Source organism: Dermacentor albipictus, chromosome 7, assembly GCF_038994185.2.
Source record: "Dermacentor albipictus isolate Rhodes 1998 colony chromosome 7, USDA_Dalb.pri_finalv2, whole genome shotgun sequence".
NCBI lineage: Eukaryota > Metazoa > Arthropoda > Arachnida > Ixodida > Ixodidae > Dermacentor > Dermacentor albipictus.
The window spans coordinates 95175127-95189946 of NC_091827.1; the positions used below are offsets into that span (position 1 = coordinate 95175127).

Here is a 14820-nt window from a genome sequence, read left to right on the forward strand (position 1 = left end):
CCGAGCTATTCGCGCTGTTATGCAGCTGGTTCAAATGCGCAGGAGGTCAAATAACGTCCTCGACTGTGTAGATTACAAAACATTGCCCAAAAGTCCTGTAACTGTAGGGGCGAAACGTTTAAAAGCTTAGGCTTAACCACACGTATTTAAAGTTGCTTCGAATTCGACAACTTACTGAATGCGCTCTCGAACATGAACGGGAGCACAGAAGGTCATGGGTCCATTTAGTTCACTCCATAAGGCTCATCAGGCAATTGACAATGGCCACAATGGATATAGAACGAATGATGCGAGAGCAGTTCCAGAAAATAAAACCTTGAAATCAACTATCGCAGCCGAAAGAAATCCGCACGTAATTAACAATTCGTAGCCATTTCTTCCCAGCACTACAGCGTAACTAACTTCATTCAGTACGAAGCTTGGGATTGTCACATGAGCGTTCAACACCGATCGTTCGAGCACCGTCGCTGTCGAGCAAATGAAATGGTAGCATCATTTTAAATTTACAAATACCAAGAATATGCACAGTGACATCACCAGTTCCTGTTGATAGCGCATTATCTATCATGCAAGTGAGACGTGATGAAGTTCTCGTGTACCAGAATGCTGTGAACTTCAGCTAGTACATGTGAGCCCGTACTTTCAGCCCGTAGCTATGGTTTGGTCAACTGTCATGAAATAATTTAGCTCTGATTATCCCCTTCATCATATACAGTCGAAATGTATTTTACGATTGCGAGGAACGAGACATCATCTTTAAATGTTTTATGTATTTTCCTATTACGAGTAACTAAACAACACTTTTGTATTTGGTCGCGCATGTTATCTGTCAGAAGCAATACACTCAAATGGAGCGTTCGCATAGTCGTCAAGGATCACCTGCAGTTCAAATGAGAGCTGACATATTAAATTTTTTGTCTCTGCAGAGCACTAAGATGGACAGCCTTGGCTACCGCCCTAAGCATGTAAGTAGGACAGTCTTCAGATCCAGGTTACAGAGGTAAACAGATTCATCATAGGCGACTAAGAATGCTTAACTAACAGTTAACCATAGCTATTACTTTGTGTTACTCTTCTAGTATTCAATTATCAATTTACTAAAGTTACTAGATTCGATTATAGTTTTCTCAAATAACAAAATAGCACTTTTGCGTGCAATTTCTTCCAGCTGGCATACTGTTCCATTGATCGAGCAAAATATATTACGTACTTAATTTACATGCAGCAGGCTAAGAATGTTCGTGTTCTGTTTACACGTGCATACACTTTCCTCCGTGCATATCAGAGTCCTGAAGCTAAATCTTCGGCTCTGTGCGCGCGTGATCTTGGAAGCTTAGGAACACGATACAGGTAAATAGCCCCTTTTCTTTTCTTCATGCAGATGTGAAATGAGAGACATGTTCAAACACTTTCGGCGCAACTGGTTTCCGAGGTATTCTGAAACAGAAATTGAAAGGTAGTGTCTAGTTGTTCAGTTATTCCGAAACGCAATTCGTACCGAAAGCGTACCAATGTCTCGTTTAGTTCCGGTAAAATGTACGCCAATGTTGTGGCCTCAATGAGGTAGCGGGAAACACAGGTGTTGCGGTCCTTCTCGCAGCACCCCGTAAGCCAGCAGCGATAAAAAAACAGTTTCACCGACGAGCGTCACGTTGCGTGTCTTTGCCGACGCTTTCGTTTTCTCTCCTTAATTTTGCTCTACACCACATTGGACTCGGTTTATTATAGCGTAAGGTGCACCACGCTAACTGTTAAAATATAGTGGCGCAAACGCTGCGCATGCGCAGAACGCTATAGCAGCTTTGCTCATGCGTGCCTCCACTATTCTCGAATTTAGCTGGAGGCGCTAACCATCGCAAAGGGCCGAAGCCAAGACATAACGTTGTCGAACATGGCGGCCCCTATGGCTCCCGTTCCACAGTGAGTTCTCGGGATGGCTATGCTCTACCTCTCGTTCGTCGGCAGCAACTAATGAAACGAGCTCCCGCTTCGTCTAAACTCACCTGATACGCTAATTAGGAGCGCATAGCGCGTCCAATTTCTAAGATCGTTCGGCGTCCCATGCCTGACGAAACGCTTCTGCATACCAAAAGAATGGTTGCTAATCAATTGTCATGGTTTGCATACGTTCGTCCCGAGGCATCAGACGGCGCCCTGCCGTTGAAAGTCTTCCTTACGTTTGCGTTCGCGTACTTTAAACTTGCTTCTTGAAGGGGGGCACGTAAGGCAATAAACTTCCTTCTAAAACTGACTACTCTGTAAAAATTCTGCTTTGATTACTTTGAACTAGATGGTGAGCCGTCAGGTTTAGAGCTTTGTCTACTTCCACCTAGACGGCGCGGTGGAGTTTCGCGCTTTGCGGCGCATCTTTATTTTACACTGTTTTAACGCTATATCGAATAGCGTCCCGCAAAGCTTTCGCCGGCGGAACGCGCAAACGCTAGCTCAAGCATTTTACGCTATACAAGAACGGTCCATTGCCTGAGCACGCGGTGCTGGAGTTGCAGCACATGGGCAAGGCTAGAGACCCCACTCACCTTTGTCGTCGCTATTCTACTACAAAGAGAAAAGAAAGCACTGTAAAAGTGTGTGACACCTTACAGCGAATGAGCCCACTCATCTTACCTAAGTAGTGTCGCTCTAGCTGCACTGCCGTACGATTATGTTCAAGTCTGTCTTGCGTTTTTGCGCGTTTGAAGGTTTCCGCTTGAGGCCACCGAAGCGAGATTACAATCATTGCTCAGACCATGCAATCGGCGTGAGCACAGCAAGCACTAAGGCGTGTTTTGTGTAGGCGTGTATGTTTCATTCATGTGCGCCTGTTCCTTGTAGCGTGCGAATTTATCCCTTTGACCCTCTCAAGATATCTTCCTAAATGACTCAACTTCTCCTTATAATCGGCTTGAAGCATGTTTTGTTGATAGTGGATGAGATTGCTGCAACCTTCAGGCGAAACGTCCTCTACCCAACATATTTTTAGCGAACAAAGTTAGTGAGGCAACAGCCGGCACCGCATACAATTTGCCAGTTTCCTATTGCTTGTGTGCGGCGACGTCATGACCATCTGAAAACTACGAGGCGACGTCGTAGCCCATGCTGTTATCTGTGAACCTGAGGCTGAACCCAGATCACCTGGTTCACGGTGTGGTTGCTAGGGCAGTCAATCATCTATTTATTTATTAGATAATGTTAAATTGTGACTCCATAATGGGGATACGCACTGCCACATGTATCTGCGTCAATGAAGCAACATCTGGTTACACATACTGCAAACAGATATGGTATGCCTAGCCACACTCCTGTCTCCATTACAGCCAGTGCCGCTTCGTGGTGCTGACCATCAGATGGGCCGCTCGTACCCGCGTTCTGGTTAAGTGGGATGGCCGCAGTGCACACAAATCGCGAAGTGGCAAGAGTTGACCCTGATTAGAGTGAATCCTCGGGACAAGTACAAAAGGTTGAATAGCATCTGATAAACACATTCAAGCCATGTGCGACGGCTTGGAAAGAAAAATGTTAAGCGCCAGATCCTGCTGATATATGCGTCACCTTGACAGCACAACAGAACCATTGTTAGAGCATTACGAACGCGCAGGTAGCGGTATGGTTATAACACAGATCCAGGATTGTGAATTAGAATGAAACGGGGGTACCTCCTACTATACCTGAGACGAAAAGGAATATGTGAAGTTTATCAGGGCCGTGTAATAAGAACAGCCGTTACTCGATCGTCTGCTTTAGTTGCAAACTGGGTGACAAGTGAAATCAAGCACTGCTGGCACTGGCGAGGACGACGTGGTTGCGGTGGCTAGATTTGTAGGTGTGCCGACCGTCGTAGATGCTGCTTCTCGGCGTCATGACAGCAGGAGTTTCATTACAGACAGGGGCCTGTGAACGAAGTGAATTGGATGTAAAGAATGTAAACAAAAAGACTAGGGCCCAAACAATGAAACGTTCCTTTCCTTCGAGCGCTTTTCCTAACCTTACGTGAGGCTTTCTTACAGCGAAGGGCCGATAGAAGAGGCAAGCGTACTCTGGAAAGCTCCCTTCGGCCGTCCTCACGTAAGGAGCGGTTGTCGCATGCCTCGGTTCGAGATGATCTCTTAAGAGCTTTACGCGAACACCATTATTCAATGAAAAATGTTGTATCATTACACAGTTTTTAAATTGAAGAGCTAATATAGAGATGCGTGGGTGTTTTTTGCTAGTTTTGTTCACTAAACGTAAAAAAAGTACCATAGGACTTCAATAAAGTTCTTGACTGACTGATATTACAGTTCAAAACTTGATGTGCTCCAGCAACGCTGGCGCGCCGGCGTCGTGCAACGCCTAGCAACGCTTTCATGCCGCACGCGTGACTGAGCGAACATGCCTGGCAAGACGTACCGTGCTCGCGCTTCTGCGCAGGTGGATGACAGTGCGCATGCGCAAGGGAACGTCACGTGGCTATGTGGTGAGGTGAAGCGCTCGTTCAGGGCCAGGAGCGGCGTAAGGGCGCACGAAGGTAGCTTCGGAGCTACCTTACGCGGAGGAAGCACCAAGGAAGCCTTCACCAAGGGCCCCTAAGTAAGGAAGCTTTTAGAGTGACATAGGGCGGCCTCACCGCAATGAAGGCTTCCTTACTGAGTTAAGGAGAATTTTATTGTTTGTTCCTAGGTAAATTGCAAGAATATATCAAGAACAAAATTGAAGAAAAAATCTGTACGATAACGCGATGGAAAGTGCTCTCATGGTTGCCTAAGGAGAAAAACATGGCGGAAATGATATTCCGAACTAGATGAGGCATGTGCATGCTGCAGCCAAAATCCAGAGACCTCACAGCGCATTCTGATGAGATTGGAATGAATTGGAATGCGAACGTGTTCACTCAGTTGGACCCGTAGGTAACGTTCACCTTCCTGAAGCGCTTTGATTTAAAGTGGACCGAATCATCCACCGGTCAGCAGTCGAAATAAGGAACAGACGTTTGCAGCATTGGCGAAAAAAATAGCAGGGAAGAGGTACCACCGGATCCGCTACAAGGCTAGGTAGCGGTACCAGGTAGATAAAGAAGTTTTGATGAGGATAAAAAACATATTGTTACGTAGGAAGACGCAGACGACAAGCTATGTACAAATATATTTACAAGGAAAATACGCTGCGCTTGGCCAAGAGGCAACAGCCCGCGCTACCTTCTAAATCGTCGTCGTCGTCTTCACACTGCTGGCCTTTCGTGATCGCACATATTGTGCCGTAGCACTACCCCCGGCTGCAAAAGCGCCGTCCCGGAGCGACTAAAGATCGGACTCGGAAGCAGTGTAGTAGGCCTTGAGCCTACTGACGTGTACGACATCACTAGATGCCACAGGAGACGACGAGCTTGAGCCCACAGGAGCAATTTCGTAAGTCACAGGCGTCACCTGGCGCAGCACGCGGTAGGGCCCTGTGTATCGCGAAAGAAGCTTCTCTGAAAGTCCGACGTGACGAGAGGGCGACCACAGGAGCACGAGCGCACCAGGTGAAAACTGTACGTCACGATGGCGGGCGTTGTACCGACACTGCTGAGTGGTCTGTGAGGCCGTAAGTCGAGCACGGGCAAGCTGGCGTGCATGGTCGGCGAGGGCGATGGCGTCGCGCGCATACTCGCTTGTTGAGACCGCAGCAGGAGGAAGTGCCGTGTCTAGGGGCAAGGTAGGTTCGCGACCGTACAGTAGATAAAAGGGAGAAAATCCGGCGGTGTCGTGCCGGGAAGAATTGTACGCAAATGTTACGTAAGGAAGGGCAATGTCCCAGTCGTGGTGGTCCTTGCAAACGTACTTGGCCAGCATATCGGTAAGAGTACGGTTTAACCGCTCTGTCAGGCCATTGGTTTGAGGATGGTATGAAGTAGTCAGTTTGTGTTGAATGGAGCAGGAACGCACAATGTCAGCGATAACTTTCGAGAGGAAGTTTCGACCACGGTCAGTAAGCAGCTGTCGCGGGGCGCCATGAAGCAAGATAATGTCACGCAAGAGAAAGTCCACGACGTCAGTGGCGCAGCTGGTAGGGAGAGCCCGAGTGATAGCGTATCGGGTGGCGTAATCAGTCGCGACGGCTACCCATTTGTTCCCAGAGGATGACGTGGGAAAGGGACCGAGCAGGTCTAATCCAACACGAAAGAACGGTTCCACGGGGACGGTGATCGGCTGGAGATGACCGGCAGGTAGCACCTGAGGTGTCTTCCGACGCTGGCAGGGATCACAGGCAGCAACATAGCGTCGAACGGAGCGAGCGAGACCAGGCCAATAGAAGCGGCGGCGGACGCGGTCGTACGTGCGGGTTACCCCAAGATGTCCTGCAGTGGGTGCGTCATGCATCTCAAAGAGCACAGTCTGTCGTAGATGTTTTGGCACGACAAGAAGAAGATCAGGGCCATCAGGGAGGAAGCTCCTTCGGTACAGAATGCCGCCCTGGAGGACATATCGGCGAACGGATGCGTCGGTAGGTGTAGAGCGCAGACGCTCGATGAGTACTCGCAGCGATAGGTCTCGGTACTGCTCATCGGCGATGTTAGCGAAGGCAGACACAGAGAAAATGCCGTCGGCGGTACTACTGTCGGCGTCGTCAGGCTCGTCTACCGGGTAGCGAGACAGGCAGTCAGCGTCCTTGTGTAGTCGGCCAGATTTGTAGGTGACAGAGAACGAATATTCTTGGAGGCGTAAGGCCCAGCGACCAAGTCTTCCTGAAGGGTCTTTCAATGAGCATAACCAACAAAGCGCGTGATGGTCTGTGACAACGGAAAATGATCGGCCATATAAGTATGGGCGAAATTTCGCAACCGCCCAAACTAGGGCCAGACACTCACGCTCAGTGATGGAATAGTTGCGCTCCGCGGGTGAGAGGAACCTGCTGGCGTAGGCGATAACACGGTCGTGGCCACGCTGGCGTTGTGCCAGTACTGCTCCAATGCCGTGACCGCTGGCATCAGTACGTACTTCGGTAGGCGCAGAAGGATCGAAATGGGCCAGAACGGGAGGCCTTGTGAGAATGTCGATTAGATGAGAGAATGCAGAGGCCTCGTTATCGCCCCAGTGGAAAGGAGCGTCTTTTTTCAAAAGGTCGGGTAGTGGTCGTGCTATGGCGGCGAAATTCCTCACGAAACGGCGGAAGTACGAACAAAGGCCGATGAAGCTGCGCACATCCTTGACACACTTCGAAACAGGGAAGTGCGTAACAGCATGGATCTTGCCTGGGTCCGGTTGCACTCCGTTCGCGTCAACGAGATGTCCAAGGACGGTAATCTGGCGACGGCCGAATTGGCACTTCGATGCGTTGAGTTGCAGACCGGCTCGCCGAAAAACGTCCAGGACTGCTGAGAGGCGCTCGAAGTGCGTAGCGAACGTTGGGGAGAATACGATAACGTCGTCCAAGTAGCACAAGCACGTGGACCATTTGAAACCGTGAAGAAGGGAGTCCATCATGCGTTCAAAAGTGGCAGGAGCGTTACATAGGCCGAACGGCATCACCTTGAATTGATAAAGACCGTCGGGTGTGACAAAGGCAGTCTTCTCGCGGTCGAGATCGTCCACGGCAATCTGCCAATAGCCGGAGCGAAGGTCAATAGAGGAGAAATAGCGAGCACCGTGGAGGCAGTCAAGGGCGTCATCAATCCGAGGTAGGGGATACACGTCCTTTTTGGTAACCCTGTTAAGGTGCCGATAATCCACGCAAAAGCGCCATGAGCCATCCTTCTTTTTTACCAGCACAACCGGTGACGCCCAAGGACTACAAGACGGTTCAATAATGTTCTTGGCAAGCATTTTGCGAACTTCTGCGTGAATAACTTGACGCTCAGCTGGTGACACTCGATACGGGCGGTGATGAATAGGAGGGGCATCGCCAGTATTAATGCGATGTTTGACAGCTCTAGTTTGGGCTAAAGGACGATCGTTAAAGTCAAAAATATCGTGGTAGGAAAACAGAACGCGGTAGAGGTCACGAGCGCGCTCGGAGGGCAAGTCGGGGGCAATCATTTTCCGTGGGTCAGCGATGGTACAATTTGTCGACTGCGATGGGAGAGGAGTATCGGATGAAGTGTCGTCTACTGCAATGGATGCTACTGAGTGATCCTCGAAGGAACAAAGCTGGGCCAAAGACATCCCACGTGGCAGCACTTGTGTCGTCAAGCCAAAGTTGACCACTGGCAGGCAGACGCTATTCGCCGTAATAGATAAAACTGTATGGGGTACTGTGATCCCGTGTGTAAGGAGGACGTCTGGCATAGGAGCCGCGATGTAGTGACCGTCGGGGACTGGTGGGGATGACACTAGTTCAACGTAGGTCAGTGGTGAAGGTGGCAAGCGAACGAAGTCGGCGGAACTGAGGCGACTGGGGTGTGGTTCAGCAGGATCCACAACAGGCAGGTCAAGGCGGAGAGTACTGGCGGAACAATCGATGAGAGCAGAATGTGCGGAGAGGAAGTCTAAGCCGAGGATGATGTCGTGGGGACAGTGGGCGATGACTGTGAATAGCACGATTGTTGAGCGATCGGCGAAGGAGACGCGGGCGGTACACATACCAATGACGGGGGCTGTTCCGCCATCGGCGACACGGACAACAGGCGTCGTGGCGGGCGTGATAATTTTCCTGAGCCGGTTACGAAGGTCAGCGCTCATTACGGACAAATGCGCCCCAGTGTTTATGAGAGCAGACACAGAAACACCATCGACTTGCACGTCAAGAAGGTTCAGATGAGTGGGCAAAGTCAGTAGAGGATTTGGCGGCGTAGGGGGCAATGCAGCGTCACCTCGAGGCGCTGCATCGTCTAGTTTTCCGGCTGGGAGCGGCGTCCGAAGGGAGTCGGCGAATAGGAGCGACGGGGCTGGGGAGAGCGAGATTGTCGTCGTTGGGGCGAAGGCGAACGAGAATAGGGGCGGTTCGTTGCAGGAGAATCAGTGGCGGCATTATCGGAGCGTGCGGCATAGGGACGAGAAGGGCCACCTGAGGGGCGACAGTAGGCAGTATAAGTAGACCGCATCGGGGGACTCCAGCGACTACGACAGTGCCGAGAAATGTGCCCGATGCGATGGCAGTGGAAACAAATAGGCTTGTCGTCAGCAGTGCGCCATTCAGATGGGTTGCGGAAACGTGGTGGGTAAGAAGATGCGGGACGGGGCGAAATCGAAGAAGCCGGGCGGGTATCAGGGCGATGGGCCGAGCAGATGGTGTGAAGACCCATGTTTTCAAACTCCTGTCGGACAACTGCCTGGATTAGTGAGACCGTGACTGCAGATGAGGTGGTGGGACTGGAGTCGAAGGCAGCCGGATAGGCGGCCTCGATCTCACGCCGGACGATCCTGGTAACATCGGCAGTGTTGTTGGGACGAGGAGCGTCGGCACAGGAAGATGTCGCTGGGGTGTTGGGCAGACGGGCAAACTGCTGGTCAATACGTCGGCTTTTGGCGAGTTCCAGGCGGCGGCACTCTTTTATAACAGCATCCACCGTGGCTACGTTGTTGCAAACGAGCAAGTTGAAGGCGTCATCGGCAATGCCTTTGAGGATGTGGGAAACCTTGTCTGACTCAGTCATGTGGGTGTCAACTTTGCGGCACAGAGCCAAGACGTCCTGAATGTACGTGACGTAGGGCTCCATTGACGTCTACACACGACCGGGAAGTGCCTTCTGCGCGGCAAGTTGGTGACCGTAGGGGTTGCCGAACAAGTCTCGAAGCCTTTGCTTAAGCGAATCCCAACTGGTCAGCTCATCTTCGTGCGTCCGATACCAAACTCGAGGCGTGCCACCGAGGTAAAAGACGACGTTGGCGAGCATGATAGTTGGGTCCCACCGGTTATTGCGACTGACGTTTTCGTAAAGGCTGATCCAGTCCTCGACGTCTTCCCCATCTTTTGCCGAGAATACGCCAGGATCACGGGGAGCGGAGAGGGTGAGGTAGGTCGTCGAAGTGGCAGCAGGTGTCGGAGCCGGTGGAGTCGGGTTGGCGTCGCCGGGAGCCATGAAGGTAGGCTCGACGTACCGTCCACTGCGAAGCTCCGTGACGAGGTACAGGGAACGTCCACCTCCACCAAATATGTTACGTAGGAAGACGCAGACGACAAGCTATGTACCAATATATTTACAAGGAAAATACGCTGCGCTTGGCCAAGAGGCAACAGCCTGCGCTACCTTCTAAATCGTCGTCGTCGTCTTCACACTGCTGGCCTTTCGTGATCGCACATATTGTGCCGTAGCAATATTAAAGAGAACGACAGACAGACAGATAAACAGACAGACAGACAGACGGACGGACGGACGGACGGAAGGGCAGACAGACAGACAGACAGACAGACAGACAGACAGACAGACAGACAGACAGACAGACAGACAGACAGACAGACAGACAGACAGACAGACAGACAGACAGACAGAAGGACAGACGGACAGACGGACGGACGGACGGACATACAGACATACAGACAGACAGACAGACAGACACACAGACAGACAGACACACAGACAGACAGACAGATGGACGGACGGACAGACGGATGGGCGGGCGGACGGACGGGCGGGCGGGCGGACGGACAGACGGACGGACGGACGGACAGACAGACAGACAAGAAACTTTAATTGGTCCTAAATTACTACGTTGTCGTAGTCGTGGGCCGCACCCGCGCCGGGGGCGGAAGACCGTGATCTTCAGTCCTGTCGCAGGCCCTTTGGACAGCCCGAAGCTGGACTGGAATGTAGTCACTCTTGACGGCTTCATCCCAGTCTTCATGCCTGTTGAAAGGCGAGTGGCGCAACGCAGAACATTGCCACAACATGTGATTCAAGGTGGACCATTCCTTGCCGCATTCCGGGCAGCGGGGATCCACACCCGGTGTGTAGTGGCTCAGCCTTGAGCGAGGCGGAAAGGAGCCCGTCCGCAGCATTCTCAGCACCGAGGCCTGGGGTCTGCCTAGCTTCGGGTGAGGAGCCGGAAACTGCCTGCGTCCCGACTGGTAGTGAGCAGTGATCTCGTAAAAGTAAGCAGCGGGTCCATGGTTCGTTCGATCACCTGCGAAGCCGTGCCTCTCGGACCGACGCGGTTGACGAGACCTCGCGCCTGGTCGTGGGCCAGCTCATTGGGGTTGATCGAGCCGGGTGAGACGTTCCGGTCCATGTGAGCCGGGAACCAAGTGATGACGTGACGGGCCGTGCCTGTCTTGCGGGTCCTCAGCACTGCCGCAGCGTCGGCCGAGACCGAGCCGGCGAGAAAGGCCATCGCCGCCGACCTGAAGTCCGTGAAGATGTGCGTGCGCCCGCGTTTGCACAAAGCCAGCGCCACTGCGACTTGCTCTGCGATGGACGCCGTCGAGCGTTGGATAAACGCCCCATTCAGGATCTTGCCCTGGGGGTCAGCCACCGTGGCCACGTACGAGTTTCATCCGGGATACTGCGCCGCGTCTAGAAAGGACGCGAGCTCTGGCTCTGCAGGTCAGCCTTGATGAGTGCTCGGGCGCTGGCTGCGCGCCGGGCCTCGTTATGTTGTGGATGAACGTTCCTCGGGAAGGGGAACTCTGCAAGGGTTAAAGGTGTCCCTTTAACCCTGGCAGAGCGGGACGGCGCACGACTCCTCGTCCATGGCTGTCAGACCCGCTATCTCGAGTATTCTACAGCCGGCATTGGTAGTAGAGAGGCGAACGATCTGTACCGTTTTCTGCGCTTCGATGACTTCAGTCAGTGTATTATGGACTCCGAGTTGCACCAACTTCTCCATGCTGGTCGTCATGGGGATGCCGAGGACTCGTTTAATGCTCCTCCTCATGAGTGCGTCGATCTTGTTCTCCTCCAACCGCGACCAGTTTAGCGTTGAAGCCACGTAGTTAATATGGCTCATGGGGAAGGCATGGTAGATCCTTAGGAGGTTGGCTTCGCTGATGCCCTCCCTCCTGCTCGTCACTCGCGAAACGAGTCTGAGCATGTTCTCCGTCTTCGCGCTCAGGCGAGCGATCGTTTGCGCGTTGCTGCCCTTTGCATTGAGGACCAGTCCAAGCACCCTGAGAGAATCCACCCTCTGGATGCGCTGACCCGTCTTCGTTCTGAGTTCGATCGGTACGTGGTCAAGCGTCGTGTCGAACTTGCGGCCTTTTCTGTCGGGCCGATACAGCAAGAGTCGTAGTGCACGATCTCGTGGACCACAATGCTCTGAACTTCAGCTAGTACATGTAAGCCCGTACTTTCGCCTCTGTAACTCTAGCTAATGTTTCGTCAACTGTCGTGAAATAATTTAGCTCTGATTATCCCCTTCATCATACACAGCCGAAATGTATTTCACGATTGCGAGGAGTGAGACATCATCTTTAAATGTTTTATATATATTCCTATTATGCATGTAAGGTGTACTGCTCCATGAAACTACTGTCGTAGCACATATTTCACAGTTGTGTGTTGTTCTGCAATATGTCCACAACAAAATGGGTCGAGAAGACCTTTTCCACTTCCTAGACATTCGAGGTGACGTTCGCGGCTCGGAACTTGGCACCAGTATACGTGAACCCGTTGTGACAGGAAGGGTGCTTGGAGAACAAATTATTATTGCTCGGAAGGCGCCAAGACGTGATCATGAAACGTACGTTGGTATAGGTATCGATCCCTCCAGCGTCATGGTCTCTTAGGTTTGTGGCGCTGTGTCTTCAATGAAGCGCTCTGCACCCAAAACTGTGCACTGCCATTGCTTCAACCGAGCCCTTAACTTGTCGTTATCAAAATCATCAAGGCTTCAGTCCATCAGGAACGCTACTGGTGCTACGAAAGAGGTAATTGCCTTCTTGACAGCGTCCCTTAAATGGACTTGTACTGAAGACAATCTTTTGTGGCAAACTCAAAGGCCTCAGCGAAACAATATCTGTTGAACAACGCGACAGTTTTATCCGGTTTAGGGATGCGCTTAGGAGCGTAGCGAAAGCTCTGGATAACGTTTCCAACAGAACAGAAATGTCCAGCTCTGCGAAAGCTAAGACGCTCCGTGCTGCTGTCAGCGACGGTGAATCCGTGGTTCTAATTGTTTGCTTGGCAGATATGCTAACGCATGCGCTTCCGCTTATGGTCTGTTTGAAAGAGTATGCGTTCACGTTCGAAGTGCTAAGAACGCGTTGGTAAACACAATGGATGTTCTGGTTAACGGAGGAGTGCACTCTGTCGAAACATTTTTGCAGCTCTACAAGGACGCCGGTTGTTCTGGAAGGCGAGATTTGGTCCCCACGCGTAACTCAGAGACACACGTACTGGTGCAACACTCCTACGCTTGATTTAGAAAGCTACTACAGAACGACATTGTCTACTCTATTACTGGAAAACATGCTCACCGATTTATTCTCAAGATTCACAGTTGAGGCGGAAAGTGCCTACCAACTGATCCTTTGCGTTCTATCTCAGATGTTCGCTACAAAAGAGGACGACGAGAAACCATGGAGATCGCGGAGGCCCAAGAAATATCACAAATAGCGAGATTATCTACAACCAGCACGGGAAGATCAATCCTGGACAAGATCATGATCAACCCCATTACGGATCCAGCAAATTACACTAAAGTCCATCAAGATTTCGCAGACAACATAATTGTCGCACCACTACCCAGGAATATGCACCCAAAACATAACATCAACAGGAGAGTTGCACGAGCCAGGGCGTTAATCAAGAAAATGGATAAAGGGGGCAAAGGAGCCTGCTTTGTGGATTCGGCTGCCTACAAGGATCGAACAAAGTTCGCGGCGGCGGTTGTGGATTATCAGGGCAAATGCCCCAACTGCGCCACGGTCTACACTAGCAAACCTGAAGTCGCTGAACAAGTTGCCATTGCATTGGCACTAACAGACGATAGATTCACAGAAATATACAGTGACTCGAAAACAGCTATTAGAGCTTTCAATAGGGGAAAGATTGCCCCACAGGCTGCTAGAATAATTGCAAACAAATGCAAACAAATGTTACACGTTACATTTATTGGTTCCCGGCATACCTTGGTTCACTTGAGGACATTCCTGTCAATCCAAATGAATCGGCAACAGCGTCGCCCGCGACCTTACAGACCGGGCAGCTTTTACATAAGGTTTTAATTCTGCTGCATTGGAGAACCAACAGAGAGATACGCTCATTACATACAATGAAATTACAAAACATTACTACATGGAAAGCAGGGAGTTTCCACCCCCTCACTATAGGCTAAACAGAGCACAAGCAGTTACACTTAGGCAATTACAAACACAGTCTTATTATTCACCTGCAAAAATAAAGGAATGGTATGACATTACAGACATGAATAGTTTATGCAAAGCATGCGAAAAGGAGATATGCACGCTTGAACATCTGCTCTGGGAGTGTGGGTTGCTCGGCCCTGGCATTTCCCGGAATCGGTTTTTAGGAATGATCAGATCTTCAGATCATATCCCTCAAGTCCTGGCTGTCCAGTACGTCCGTGATAGGGCTAGGAGGCTTGACCTCCCGGTCCCGACATGGGACTAGCCAGGCAGGTGGCAACACCTTGTACAGGACCAGAATAAAGTTTTTTCCTCCTCCTCCTCCTCCTCCTCCTCCTCCGCCTTTATGGGGACGAATGCCTCAAAGACAGCAAACTGTACCTCCGCTACGTTTAAGACGGCACAAATGCAAGGGCGAGACCAAAGACAGGGCAGAAGTTCTCACTACCTCTGTTGGGGCGGTGGGCGTGTGTGACAGGAAAGTACCTCTTTTAATCCATGCATTCCTGCAGATACTGGCCACCCTAATTGTGAGTGTTGTCTATACCGAAAGATCTTCCTCTGCTTGACACCATTTGAAGACTTGTATGCGTTCTCAAATGAGCAAAGACCGCTTAACTGGAC

General features: G+C 51.1%; 1 protein-coding gene across 4 annotated transcripts in view; it reads left to right on the top strand.

Moving 5' to 3' along the window:
* The window catches only part of LOC135896986 (uncharacterized), a 172952-nt gene that overhangs the window by 144907 nt on the left and 13225 nt on the right, over positions 1–14820 (top strand). For all 4 annotated transcript variants that reach the window (XM_070522531.1, XM_070522532.1, XM_070522529.1 and 1 more), the window contains one exon: positions 927–965. In XM_070522531.1, the coding sequence (XP_070378632.1) occupies positions 927–965 (39 nt within the window). The remainder of the gene's footprint in view (positions 1–926; positions 966–14820) is intronic.